Source organism: Mustelus asterias, chromosome 24 (assembly GCF_964213995.1).
Source record: "Mustelus asterias chromosome 24, sMusAst1.hap1.1, whole genome shotgun sequence".
NCBI lineage: Eukaryota > Metazoa > Chordata > Chondrichthyes > Carcharhiniformes > Triakidae > Mustelus > Mustelus asterias.
In genome coordinates, this window is record NC_135824.1 from 39,734,001 (window position 1) to 39,748,359 (window position 14,359).

General features: G+C 44.4%; 1 protein-coding gene across 2 annotated transcripts in view; it reads left to right on the forward strand.

Annotated features, from left to right (window-relative positions):
• aldh1a3 (aldehyde dehydrogenase 1 family, member A3) overlaps positions 1 to 14,359 on the forward strand; it is a 604,785-nt gene that overhangs the window by 482,588 nt on the left and 107,838 nt on the right. For both annotated transcript variants that reach the window (XM_078241032.1, XM_078241033.1), the window contains exon 3: positions 9,129 to 9,269. In XM_078241032.1, coding sequence (XP_078097158.1) covers positions 9,129 to 9,269 — 141 coding nt within the window. The remainder of the gene's footprint in view (positions 1 to 9,128; positions 9,270 to 14,359) is intronic.

A 14,359-nucleotide genomic window follows, 5' to 3' on the forward strand; every position in this document is an offset into this window, starting at 1 on the left:
CTGGTGTTGTTAAAACTCTTACTGTGTTCTGCCAGTCAGCCAATCCTCTATCCATGCCAGGATCCTACCCTTAACACCATGGGCACTTAACTTATTTAACAGTCTCCTATGCGGCACCTTGTCAAAGGCCTTCTGGAAATCTAAATAAATCACGTCCACTGGTTCTCCTTTATCTAACTTCCTTGTTACCCCCTCAAAGAACTCTAACAGATTTGTCAGACATAACCTGCCCTTGACAAAGCCGTGCTGACTCAGTCCTACTTTATTATGCACTTCCAAGTACTCTGCGATCTCATCTTTAATAATGGACTCTAAAATCTTGCCAATGACTGAAGTCAGGCTAACCGGCCTATAATTTCCTGTCTGCTGCCTCCCTCCCTTCTTAACCAGCAGTGTTACATTCGCTACTTTCCAATCCTCTGGGACCCTCCCTGCCTTCAGTGATTCCTGAAAGATCACCACCAATGCCTCCACAATTTCCTCAGCTGTCTGTTTTGATTTGATTTATTATTGTCACATGTATTAACATACAGTGAAAAGTATTGTTTCTTGCGCGCTATACAGACAAAATATACCATTCATAGAGAAGGAAACGAGAGGGTGCAGAATGTAGTGTTACAGTTATAGCTAGGGTGTAGAGAAAGATCAACTTAATGCAAGGCAAATCCATTCAAAACGCTGACAGCAGCAGGGAAGAAGCTGTTCTTGAGTCGGTTGGTGCATGACCTCAGATTTTTGTATCTTTTTCCCGAAGGAAGAAGGTGGAAGAGAGAATGTCCGGGGTGCATGGGGTCCTTAATTATGCTAGCTGCTTTGCCGAGGCAGCAGGAAGTGTAGACAGAGTCAATGGATGGGAGGCTGGTTTGTGTGATGGATTGTGCTAGATTCATGACCTTTCGTAGTTCCTTCCGGACTTGCGCAGAGCAGGAGCCAGACCAAGCTGTGATACAACCAGAAAGAATACTTTCTATGGTGCATCTGTAAAAGTTGCTGAGAGTCGTATGAGACATGCCAAATTTCCTTAGTCTTCTGAGAAAGTAGAGGTATTGATGGGCTTTCTTAACTATAGTGTCGGCATGGGGGGCCAGGAGAGGTTGTTGGTGGTCTGGACACCAAAAACTTGAAGCTCTCGATCCTTTCTACTTTTAGAACCCTGGGGTGTAGTCCATCCGGTCCAGGTGATTTATCCACCTTCAGACCTTTCAGTTTCCCCAGAACCTTCTCCTTAGTGATGGCCACTACACTCACCTGTGCCCCCTGACTCTCCTGGAGCTCTGGCATCCCACTGGTGTCTTCCACCATGAAGACTGATGCAAAGTAACTATTCAGTTCCTCTGCCATTGCTTTGTTTCCTATTATTACTTCTCCAGCCTCATTTTCCAGTGGTCCAATGGCTTTTTTTGTCTCTCTCTTACCTTTTATATATTGAAAAAAATTCTTCCTATCTTTTATATTACCAGTTAGCTTACATTCAAATTTCATCTTCTCCCCCCTTATTGCGTTTTTAGTTGTCCTCTGCTCACTTTTAAAGGCTCCCCAATCCTCTGGCTTCCCACTAATCCTTGCCACTTTGTATGCTTTTTCTTTTGCTTTTATGATGTCCTTGACTTCCCTCGTCAGCCATGGATGCCTCCCCCCTCCCCCTAGCATCTTTCCTCCTCCTTGGGATGAATTTCTGTTGTGCCTCCCAAATAACTCTCAAAAATTCCTGCCGTTGCTGTTCCACTGTCTTCCCTGCTAGGCTCCCTTTCTAATCAACTCTGGCCAGCTCGTGCCTCATGTCTTTGTAGTTGCTTTTATTTAATTTAAGCTGTGTGTACCATCTACAAGATGCAGTGCAGGAACTCACCAAGGTTCTTCAACAGCAACTTCCAAACACACAACCACCACCATCTAGAACAGTGGTTCCCAAACTTTTTTCACTGGGCCGCACTTTTGGAATAAAAATTTGCTCGCGCCACACCGAATTTTTTATTGATAAGAAATACATTCAAAAACAAAAAAAACAACTCCTAGCAGTGTTTAATTCATAACATAGAACACAACTACTTTATAATATGATCATGGGACATCCAGAAAGTATAAAACAATGCTTGTTTAAACCATGTTTAAATGTTTCTTTGATTGTCCTTGAATCTTCCCGCCACACTTGCCATCCTCTCTCGCCGCACCAGTGTGGCGCGCCGCGCCCTTTGGGAATCACTGAGAGAAGGACAAGGGTAGCAGATACCCTGGAAACATCACCACCTGGAAGTTCCCCTCCAGACACTCATTTTCCTATATTTTCCTATTGGAACCAATTCCTATTTTGGTAAATGAAATAACTTTTATAATAAAATAAATTTGAAAATATAAAAGGAATCGAGTGATAAGCTTCTGTTTGTCTCCTGATCATCACTGATTCTGCTCACTGCACGTCTCACTCGAGCTCTACCCTATTTCTGACCCTCCTCCTTACTGAGCCTCTGGTTCACAGTCTCTGCCACCCCCTGTCTCCCCTTGGCTGTCGACCCTTCCTCTTGTTGGATCTCCCACTCCCCACCTCTCCCTCTTGGCCCTTCCCTCTCCTGATTCTGGGCTGTGAGCGAGTGTTCTGGAGATGAGCAGTGAGACAAAAAAAGCAACTTTGACTTGTAGCAGGTAAGCCACAAGCAAGAGGAACATCAGCGAGCAGCAAAGGCTGTGAACCAGAGAGTCGACAGTGAGAGGGAGGGTGTTCAGTGAGAAAGAGAGTCATCAGTGAGAGGGAGGGATGATAGTGAGAGGGAAGGTCGACAGTGAGAGGGAGGGTCAGCGAGCAGCAGATAGAGGGTGGTCAGTGAGAGGGAGGGTGGTCAGTGAGAGGGAGGGTGGTCAGTGAGAGGGAGGGTCAGTGAGTGGCAGATAGAGGGTGGTCAGTGAGAGGGAGGGTCAGCGAGCAGCAGACAGAGGGTGGTCAGTGAGAGGGAGGGTGGTCAGTGAGAGGGAGGGTCAGTGAGTGGCAGATAGAGGGTGGTCAGTGAGAGGGAGGGTCAGCGAGCAGCAGACAGAGGGTGGTCAGTGAGAGGGAGGGTGGTCAGTGAGAGGGAGGGTCAGTGAGTGGCAGATAGAGGGTGGTCAGTGAGAGGGAGGGTCAGCGAGCAGCAGACAGAGGGTGGTCAGTGAGAGGGAGGGTGGTCAGTAAGAGGGAGGGTCAGTGAGTGGCAGATAGAGGGTGGTCAGTGAGAGGGAGGGTCAGCGAGTGGCAGAGGCCACTCCAAAAAGGCACCGATTGGGTCCTGTGGAACCAGGTGGAATGACTTTAAAATGAATCTGGCCATGCTAATGGAGAATTCAGGCCCTGTTAACTACCCAGCATTAAAGAGAAACAACCTATAGTGGAGCTTCATAAGATAGGGACATTCTTTGTTTTTTTAAACCCCTATAAAGTGTGAAATCTTAGAAATCATAGAAACCCTACAGTACAGAAAAAGGCCATTCGGCCCATCGAGTCTGCACCGACCACAATCCCACCCAGGCCCTACCCCCATATCCCTACATATTTACCCACTAACCCCTCTAACCTACACATCTCAGGACACTAAGGGGCAATTTTAGCATGGCCAATCAACCTAACCCGCACATCTTTGGACTGTGGGAGGAAACCGGAGCACCCGTGTGTTGGGATGTTATATTACATAAAGGACACTATATAAATGCATTATTGTTACAGTTGTAATTTTGGATTAGTGTTTGAGCTATAGTAAATGGGATTGAGATATTTCTATAACATGACAAGGTATGCGATGAAGGAGAAGTTAGGTCTCCAAATGTCACATTATGATCAGTAATTCCTTATCTAGACTGCGAGTGTCTGACTTGTTGAAGGGACTTTTAGTAGTTACCTGGGCATCTACTTGAACCTGCTATGTTCCTCAAATATATAAATTGTTGCAAATCTGCATTTGTGGGTAGCACGGTGACACAGTGGTTCTCACTACTGCCTCACAGCGCCATGGACCCAGGTTCGATTCCCAATTGGGTCACTGTCTGTGTGGAGTTTGCACGTTCTCCCCGTGTCTGCGTGGGTTTCCTCCGGGTGCTCCAGTTTCCTCCCATAGCCTAAAGATGTGCAGGTTAGGTGGATTGGCCGTGCTAAATTGCCCCTTAGTGTCAGGGGGAATAGCTAGGGAAAATGCATGGGGTTAAGGGGTTAGAGCCTGGGTGGGATTGTGGTTGGTGCAGACTCGATGGATTGAATGGCCTCCTTCTGCATTGTAGGATTCTATGACTCTATTCTATAATAGTATTTGGACTCCAGTCACCTAGTCATTCTTTCAGGTTTGTCTTGATGGCACACCCATACAACAATAAACTAAAATAAATATTATTCCTTGTCAGCATTACATTAGTTAAAAGAATTCCAATCTGATGATTGAAATTAGCCCTGACGTTCTGCTCTGACGTACCTGCATTGCTGGACTAATTATTAACATTTTAGGTGAATCTGCTGCCTTGTTCCAGCAGAAATGCCTTTCCACGATAATGTAGTTACGATGTAGCAGCACCCTGTTAAACAGCATAAGTTATTCAAGAGCCTATAAGGGGCAAGTTAAGAAAAATATTAGTAAGTGCAGGTTATTGTATTCACACCTGTGCTTTCGGTCTGGCTTGAAGCCAGTGTAAACACTTTTGAAATACAAGCTCTATTTTTACCAGCCCACGGTATTTATATTTAAGTCAGTCATTATATTTATGAAGACAAAGCAGATATTTTTCTAAAGCAGTTTTATGGATGTGCCAAACATTTTTATATTTGTAATATACACTAACTGAATCTCAGTCATGAAACATGAAACATTCATTCCACCAGAACCAGCAACTTTGTCTATTTCTTCAATTTATTATTTTATTAATTTGATGAATTTAATTATTGAGCTTGGCACTCAACCACATTTTACTAACTCACCATCTCGTGTACATTACTGAATTCCATTCAGTTTTTAGGGACTGCCAGAAAACCGAGAGATTTATGAGTTGTGATATTAAATGGTGTCAGATAGACCCAGATTGCGGTTCACTTCTGGCTCCTCATCACCACACCCTGGCACCTGTTCAGGTACACTGAAGGAGAATTTAATATGGCCAAGGCACCCAACCGGCACGTCTTTCGGACTGTGGGATCTTATAGAAGTCTATAAAATAATGAGGAGCATAGATCAGCTAGATAGCCAATATCTTTTCCCAAAGGGAAACAGTGCATCCAGAGGAAACCCACACAGACACGGGGAGAACGTGCAAACTCCACACAGACAGTGACCCAAGCCAGGAATCGAACCCGGGTCCCTGGCGCTGTGAGGCAGCAGTGCTAACCACTGTGTCATACTATTGTTTGAGCTGTAGTAGATGGAATTGAGATACTTCATATCTTCTACAATATGACAAGGTATGCAAGTCTCTCATAGAGTCATAGAGTCATAGAGGCTTACAGCATGGAAGCAGGCCCTTCAGCCCAACTTGTTCATGCCACTCTTTATTTTTAGACCCCTAAGCTAATCCCAATTGCCCGCATTTGGCCCATATCCCTCTATATCCATCTTACCCATGTAACTGTCTAAATGCTTTTTAAAAGACAAAATTGCACCCGCCTCTACTACTACCTCTGGCAGCTTGTTCCAGACACCCACCACCTCTGTGTGAAAAAATTGTCCCTCTGGACACATTTGTATCTCTCCCCTCTCACCTTAAACCTATGCCCTCTAGTTTTAGACTCCCCTCCCTTTGGGAAAAGATATTGGCTATCTAGCTGATCTATGCTCCTCATTATTTTATAGACTTCTATAAGATCAACCCTCAGCCTCCTACGCTCCAGAGAAAAAAGTCGTGGTCTATCCAGCCTCTCCTTATAAATCAAACCATCAAGTCCTGGTAGCATCCTAGTAAATCTTTTCTGCACTCTTTCTAGTTTAATAATATCCTTTCTATAATAGGGTGAACAGAACTGCACACAGTATTCCAAGTGTGGCCTTACCAATGTCTTGTACAACTTCAACAAGACGCCCGTACTCCTGTATTCAATGTTCTGACCGATGAAACCAAGCATGCCGAATGCCTTCTTCACCTCTCTGTCCACCTGTGACTCCACTTTCAAGGAGCTATGAACATGTACCCCGAGATCTCTTTGTTCTGTAACTCTCCACAATGCCCTACCATTAACTGAGTAAGTCCTGCCCTGGTTCAATCTACCAAAATGCATCACCTCGCATTTGTCTAAATTAAACTCCATCTGCCATTCGTCAACCCACTGGCCCAATTGATCAAGATCCCATTGCAATCCGAGATAACTTTCTTCACTATCCACTATGCCACCAATCTTGATGTCATCTGCAAACCATGCCTCCTATATTCTCATCCAAATCATTAATATAAATGACAAATATCAGTGGGCCCAGCACTGATCCCTGAGGCACACCGCTGGTCACAGGTCTCCAGTTTGAAAAACAACCCTCTACAACCATCTGTCAAGAAGCCAATTTTGTATCCATTTAGATACCTCACCTTGGATCCCGTGAGATTTAACCTTATGCAACAACCTACCCATTGTCTACATGGCCTTGCTAAAGTCCATGTAGACAACATCAACTGTACTGCCCTCATCTACCTTCTTGGTTACCCCTTCAAAAAACTCAGTCAAATTTGTGAGACATGATTTTCCACTCACAAAGCCATGCAGATTGTCCCTGATCAGTCCTTGCCTCTCTAAATGCCTGTAGACCCTGTCTCTCAAAATACCTTCCAACAACTTACCAACCACAGATGTGAGGCTCATTGGCCTGTAGTTCCCAGGTTTTTCCCTGCAGCCCTTTTTAAACAAAGGCACAACATTTGCCACCCTCCAATCTTCAGGCACGTCACCCGTGACTATCAATGATTCAAATATCTCGGCTAGGGGAGCCGCAATTTCCTTCCTAGCCTCCCCCAATGTCCTGGAATACACTTCATCAGGTCCTGGGGATTTATCTACCTTGATGCTCTTTAAGACTTCCAGCACCCCTTTCTCTGTAATATGTTCACTCCTCAAGACCAAGTGCCCTAACATCAATGCTTTTCGTAACAGTAAATACTGATGAGAAATATTCATTTAGGATCTCACCCATCCCTTGTGGATCCGCACATAGATGACCTTGTTGATCCTTAAGAGGCCCTACTCTCTCCCTTGTTACTCTTTTGCCCTCTTTGTATTTGTAGAAGCTCTTTGGATTCTCCTTTGCCTTATCTGCCAAAACAATCTCGTGTCATCTTTTTGCACTCCTGATTTCTCTCTTAACTCTACTCCTACACCCCCTATACTCTTCAGGAGATTCACTTGATCCCAGCTGACTATGTATGTCATGTGCCTCTTTCTTCTTCTTGACCAGGGCCTTAATATCCCGAGTCATCCAGGGTTCCCTACTTCTGCCAGCCTTGCCCTTCACTCTATGAGGAATGTGCTTACCCTGAACCATGGTTAACACACTTTTGAAAGCATGCCACTTACCAGATGTCCCTTTCCCTTTCCACAGACTCCCCCAATTAACTTTTGAAAGTTCCTGCCTGATACCATCAAAATTGGCCTTGCCCCAATTTAGAATTTTAACTTTTGGGCCAGACCTATCATTCTCCATAGCTATCTTAAAACTAACAGAATTCTGGTCACTGGTCCCAAAGTGATCCCTCACTAACACTTCTGACACCTGCCCTTCCTTATTTCCCACGAGGAGGTCAAGTTTTGCCCCCTCTCTAGTCGGGCCATCCACATCCTGAATGAGAAATTCCCCCTGAATACACTCAACAAATTTCTCTCCATCCAACCCTCTAATACTGTTGGGAAATGTTGGGAAAGTTAAAATCTCCGACTATTACCACCCTATTTTTCTTGGAGCTATCTGTATTCTTACATATTTGCTCCTCAATTTCCCGCCGACTATTGGGGGGTCTATAGTACAACCCTATCAAAGTGATTTCCCCCTTCTTATTTCTCAGTTCTACCCATAAAGACTCAGTGGCCGAACCCTCGGATATATCCCCTCTCAGTACGGCCGTGATGCTTTCCCCAATCAAAAGTGCAACTCCCCCTCCTCTCTTACCTCCTGTTCTATCTTTCCTATAGCATCTGTACCCTGGAACATTGAGCTGCCAGTCCTGTCCCTCCCTTAGCCATGTTTCAGTAATTGCTACAGTATCCCAGTCCCACATACCCATCCATGCCCTGAGTTCCTCTGCCTTGCCCGTCAGGCCTCTTGCATTGAAATAAATGCAGTTTAATCTGGACTTCCCTTGCTCTCTGTCCTGCTTTTGCCTGATCTGTCTGGTACGAGGATTACTGACACTGCCTTTACTATTTCACGTGCTCTCTTTAACTTCTGTGATGTCCTCAACCTTCTCTTCTGTCTCCCTACTGCTTTGGGTCCCACCCCCCTGCCAAACTAGTTTAAACCCTCCCGAGTGGCTCTAGCAAATCTCCCCGCCAGGGTGTTAGTCCCTTAGTCCCAGGATGTTAGTCCCTCTCCTAGAAGATTATCATTGTAAAGGCTTTTCCCAGCAGCGCTGATTAAATTGCTCGCTGTTTTACTGACGGCAATGTGCTGCAATTGCTCATCATTTACAAGAGGAAAAGTCAAAGGAAATGGCTTGTTTATAGAATCATACAGTGCTGAAGAGCCCCTTCAGCCCATCGAGTCTGCACCGACATGTGAGAAACACCTGACCTCTCACCTAATCCCATTTACCAGCCTGGTGGGAAATTATCTGGTCGGGAATCCTCCATGGCTAAGAGCAAAGTTACAAAGAATGCTGCATCAGAGAGGTCGCTGAGTTACATCTTGTTAGAGATCTTTTGGAATACTTTCAAGATGGACTTTGTGGTGAGTTGTCTTAAACTTGAAGCAAATGACCCCAAGGTGCCCAGGCTGAGCTTGTGTCTCATTAGGTTGGAAAGGTGTGCACCGTCTGTGCATGAGATAAGCAGCCTAGTCCTGCAAAACCTCATTCAAGCCATTCACCTGAGGCCAGGAGATCAGGACTGTATCATGCGCTGCTGTCCAAGGTGAAGTTGTATGTTTTTGTCTCCACATAGTGTCATTGTTGCTGCAATTGTGCATTAACCTCTGTTCCTGCTCTTTGTTTACCAGCTTGATGTGGATAAAGCAGTCGAGGCTGCCAGAGTAGCATTCCAGCAAGGCTCCCCATGGAGAAATCTGGACACATCGGCCAGAGGAAGGCTCTTATGTAAATGGGCTGACCTCATTGAGCGAGACCGGCACATTCTGGCTGTAAGTAAGATCAGATAAAGTAAAAGGTACAGACTTCAACCACAAACCACGGAATCATAGACAGGGAAATTAAACTTCACAAATAGATCCGAGGCTGAATTTCAATTCCAGCACTTTATCACTGGAACAGTTTGATTAAATTTTCAAATCCCCCAGCTTCCAGTGAAGCTGAATTTTCATCAATTATTCCATAAAGAATGTCAGGCTGTCAATATGACTGGTTTCACGTCTCTGGGTAATATTCCTGACATGGAATATGTGAAGGAAATATGGTGCAATAATTATTAATGTTAATTTGTCATTATTGCTGCAACAATGTTGTATTTAATGGTACTGTGATATGTGACATAATTCAGATACTACTCCTGAAACAGGATAAAATGTTGTATGTGTAAATATAGGACAGGAAATGACATTAAAGATGCAGCTGATATGGTGAACTAATTCACCTCATATCAAATGAAGAATAGTTTGATTGGCACAAAGACAACCCTGGAATTAACGCCAGTTTCTGCAATAATGTTGTTGACCAAAACGTGCACAGATTTCCTGTGGCATTAATCTGTCCACGCTGGAATGTAAGAACTGGCATTAAAGAGGTGAGACAAAAGATTAAGAGTGAGTGATTGGCTGCCCTGGGAGCTCATGCTTGGAGCGTGCCTCCTCCCGTTGTCTTCCCATTGGACAGAACTGAGATTCCCTCATTTGAAAGGCAGTTGCAGCTGTTCCATCTTTCTCTGGGAATTGTCACTGAATTCCAAAACAATTTGGATGAAATGAGACTGGAAGTACTTTAATGATGGAACAAGAATTTCAAAAGCAGTTTGCAAAGACAAACGCTGTCAAACTTCTATCAACTCAGTTATTGCAATAATCAGGTGGCCTTGGCCTGTGTCTAAGAGTGAGATTCTCTGCCCCCCCCCCCCCCCCCCGTGATGTGTTTCCCAGCAGTGGGAGGCATTCCACCGTAACCCTGGTGGGATCTGCTGGTCCCGCCGCTGTCAGTGAGATTTCTCACTGAATCCACCCCATGCCGGCAGGAAACCCATGGCAGGGGGCACCACTGGCGGGACTGGAAGATCCCTCTGACATAAACAGCCGGAAGATCACACCCTTGATATTTGTGTATGAATTTACACATTTTTGTTGTTGGAATGAATATGAAAAACTCCTCTCAATCCCTGTGCCCCCTTGTCCTGTCTCCACCCCTGGGATTCATATCGGAGCCACTATCTCTGAAAAAATTGACAATGTTGTCATACCATCGTTTGGTAATACAGAACTTGAGTATTGGTGAAAAATAGCAATGCAGGACAAACCAATGACAACAGGGAACAATGTGCTTTTTGATATGAATTCCTGTGCTGGTGTGATGCCAGCTTTGCAGGCCGTATGTCTCCCTGATTGGTGTTTCATATCAAACAGCACGTCCCTTTAGCTGTTCACAATAAGCAAAATACTGACTGCACCCAACCAGCCTGAACTCGCAAAACTCAAAACATAGGCAGAAATTTTACCAGCATGCCCACCCCGGGGTGAACAAGGCTCGCAGAACGGCATTCTCCATTGGCTTCAGGCGGGATCTTACGAGCCCCAGGCAGGCGAGGCGGTAAAATTCCGGTAATAGCGTCCAACATTAGATGCGATCCCATGATCAGACGACACTCACTGAACAATCCTGAGAGTTCCGGGACTTACACTGAAACCCAATTGAAGATGATCAGTTGGGCGCGCAGTGCAGCTCACTTACACATGCTCGAAGCTACGTATATTCACAAACAGGAGCCTGTCCTTTGCAGACAGATTGAGCTGGTCCACACATTGCACCTTTTTCAATTGAACTAAAGCCATTCCCTTGCTCATTCCCCTTTGCAATGACCTTGATCAATGAGAGTTGACCTGGTTGGCTTGAATTTGAAACAAAAGCTTGGTAGTTAACAGTTTTCTGCTGCATTCTCCATGGTAACACCTCTACCAATCAGTGTCTATTTGTCAACCAATCAACTCTCGCTCCCCATGCAATATAAATTGTTGTTCCCTTTACCATTAGTTTATCTTGCATTGATGAGAGCAAAACTAAAAGTACATCATGTATATGTATAAAGTTGGAGCTTCCACCATCGCTCTCCATAATTCCATGTTGTCACAGCAACTTGGACTCCCTGAGTGAACTGTAAAAAAAATACCACCGTAAGTGTGTATTTCTATATGTATCTATGTTTATGTGTGGATGTATTTGTTCATCTGTGTATATGTGTGTGTATATATATATATATATATATATATATTTGTGCGCATTTTCATATGTATGTACATGCTTGTACTTGAGTGTTATGTATGTGTGGTTGCATATATATTGTGTGTGTGTATGTGTATCTATGTTTGCAACATGTGTGTTTATGTATGTGTTCGTATCTATTTCTGCGTATACACAGTTGTGTTCATGTGCATGATAATCACTCCGGTTCTATGGTAACCAATCAGACAGACACTTCAGAAATGAAAGCTGGAGCATTTTTATGTGGATGAGTAAATATTTATTCCCTATCGCTCGTTGTTGAGAAGCTGATGGATATTTTCCTTAAACCATGACGTTGTGTGGTGAAGGTTCTCCCACAGTCCTGTTGGGTAGGGCGCCAGGGAATTGACGCAATGACTATGCTCAGTCCTGTTGGGTAGGGCTCCAGGGTATTGACGCAATGACTATGCTCAATCCTGTTGGGTAGGGCTCCAGGGAATTGACGCAATGACTATGCTCAATCCTGTTGGGTAGGGCTGCAGGGTATTGATGCAGTGACGATATTCAGACCTGTTCAGTAGCTCTCCAGAGTATTGACGCAGTGACTATGTTCAATCCTGTTGGGTAGGACTGCAGGGTATTGATGCAGTGACGATATTCAGTCCTGTTGGGTAGGACTGCAGGGTATTGATGTAATGACTATGAAAGAATAATGATAAATGTCCTGGTCAGGATGCTATTTGACTTGGAGGTAATGGTGTTCCCACGGCCTTTCAGCTCTTTTGCGGTTTAAGAGTTTGCAGGGGAGGGAGGTGCAGTTAAAGTAACCTTTTATACTGTGAGTTATTGCAGTGCCACCTGCTAATCATACATATACTGCAGCCAGGGTGTGCTGGAGGTGGAGGGCGTGAATATTGAGAACTGGCATTGATTGAGGAAACCTCACTATCCTCGATGGTATCGGCTTTCCCGAGTATTGTTGCAGCAGTATCCCTTCCAGATGAGTTTTCTATCACCCACCTGCCCTGATCCTTGTGGCTGTGTGAGTTCAGGAGGTCAGCAACACCAACACAACTTGCTATTGTGCTAAAACAATATATATCGACCAAACATGATAGAAGGCAAGATGCTTCATCAGAATGTTATCAAATAAAATTTGGCACTTTGAAATTGTCTCCTGTATACCAAGGTCTACTTCATTAATATATATTAGGAAAAGCAAGAGTCCCAATACTGAGCCCTGAGGAATTCCACTATAAACCTTACTCCAATTTGAAAAAGGTCCATTAACCATTACATTCTGCTTCCTATTCTTCAGCTACTTCCATATCCATATTGCTACTGCCCCTTTTGTTCCATGAGCTATAGGTTTGCCCATAGGTCTGTTGTGTGGCACTGTATTGAATGCTTTTTGGGAGTCTGTGCATCAACAGCATTAGCCTCATCAACCCTCCCTGTTACCTTTTCAAAAAACTCCAGCAAGTTAGTTAAACATTATTTTCCCTTAAGAAATCCATGCTGGCTTCCTTTAATTAATCCAAATTTGCCCTTATGATTCTTCATTTTGTCTCAAATTATTGTTTTCGAGGTTTCACGATTGAAGTTAAACTGATTTACACCTTTTTTTTGAACAAGGGTGTAACATTTGCAATTCTCCAGTCCCCGAGCACCCTACATTCTGAGTCTAAGAAAGCCTGAAAAATTAGAACCATTGCCCCTTCATAAGAACATAAGAACATAAGAAATAGGAGCAGGAGTAGGCCATCTAGCCCCTCGAGCCTGCCCCGCCATTCAATAAGATCATGGCTGATCTGAAGTGGATCAGTTCCACTTACCCGCCTGATCCCTATAATCCCTAATTCCCTTACCGATCAGGAATCCATCTATCCGTGATTTTAAACATATTCAACGAGGTAGCCTCCACCACTTCAGTGGGCAGAGAATTCCAGAGATTCACCACCCTCTGAGAGAAGAAGTTCCTCCTCAACTCTGTCCTAAACTGACCCCCCTTTATATTGAGGCTGTGCCCTCTAGTTCTAGTTTCCTTTCTAAGTGGAAATAATCTCTCCAGATCTACCCTATCCAGCCCCTTCATTATCTTATAGGTCTCTATAAGATCCCCCCTCAGCCTTCTAAATTCCAACGAGTACAAACCCAATCTGCTCAGTCTCTCCTCATAATCAACACCCCTCATCTCTGGTACCAACCTGGTGAACCTTCTCTGCACTCCCTCCAAGGCCAATATATCCTTCCACAAATAAGGGGACCAATACTGCACACAGTATTCCAGCTGCGGCCTCACCAATGCCCTGTACAGATGCAGCAAGACATCTCTGCTTTTATATTCTATCCCCCTTGCGATATAGGCCAACATCCCATTTGCCTTCTTGATCACCTGTTGCACCTGCAGACTGGGTTTTTGCATCTCATGCACAAGGACCCCCAGGTCCCTCTGCACAGCAGCATGTTGTAATTTCTTTCCATTTAGATAATAATCCAATTTGCTATTATTTCTTCCAAAGTGAATAACCTCGCATTTGTTAACGTTATACTCCATCTCCTTCAATCTTCATACTCACCTCCCTCAGTTTCTCACCCAGTCTCAGTGCCTTATCCACTTTAAGTGCACACAGTCTATTCAACACCTCCTCCCTGTCAATGTTAAATCTCGATGTGGAAATGCCGGCGTTGGACTGGGGTGAACACAGTAAGAAGTCTCACAACGCCAGGTTAAAGTCCAACAGGTTTATTTGGTAGCAAATACCATAAGCTTTCGGAGCACTGCTCCTTCGTCAGATGGAGTGGAAATGTGCTCTCAAACAGTGCAAACAGACACAAAATCAAGTTACAG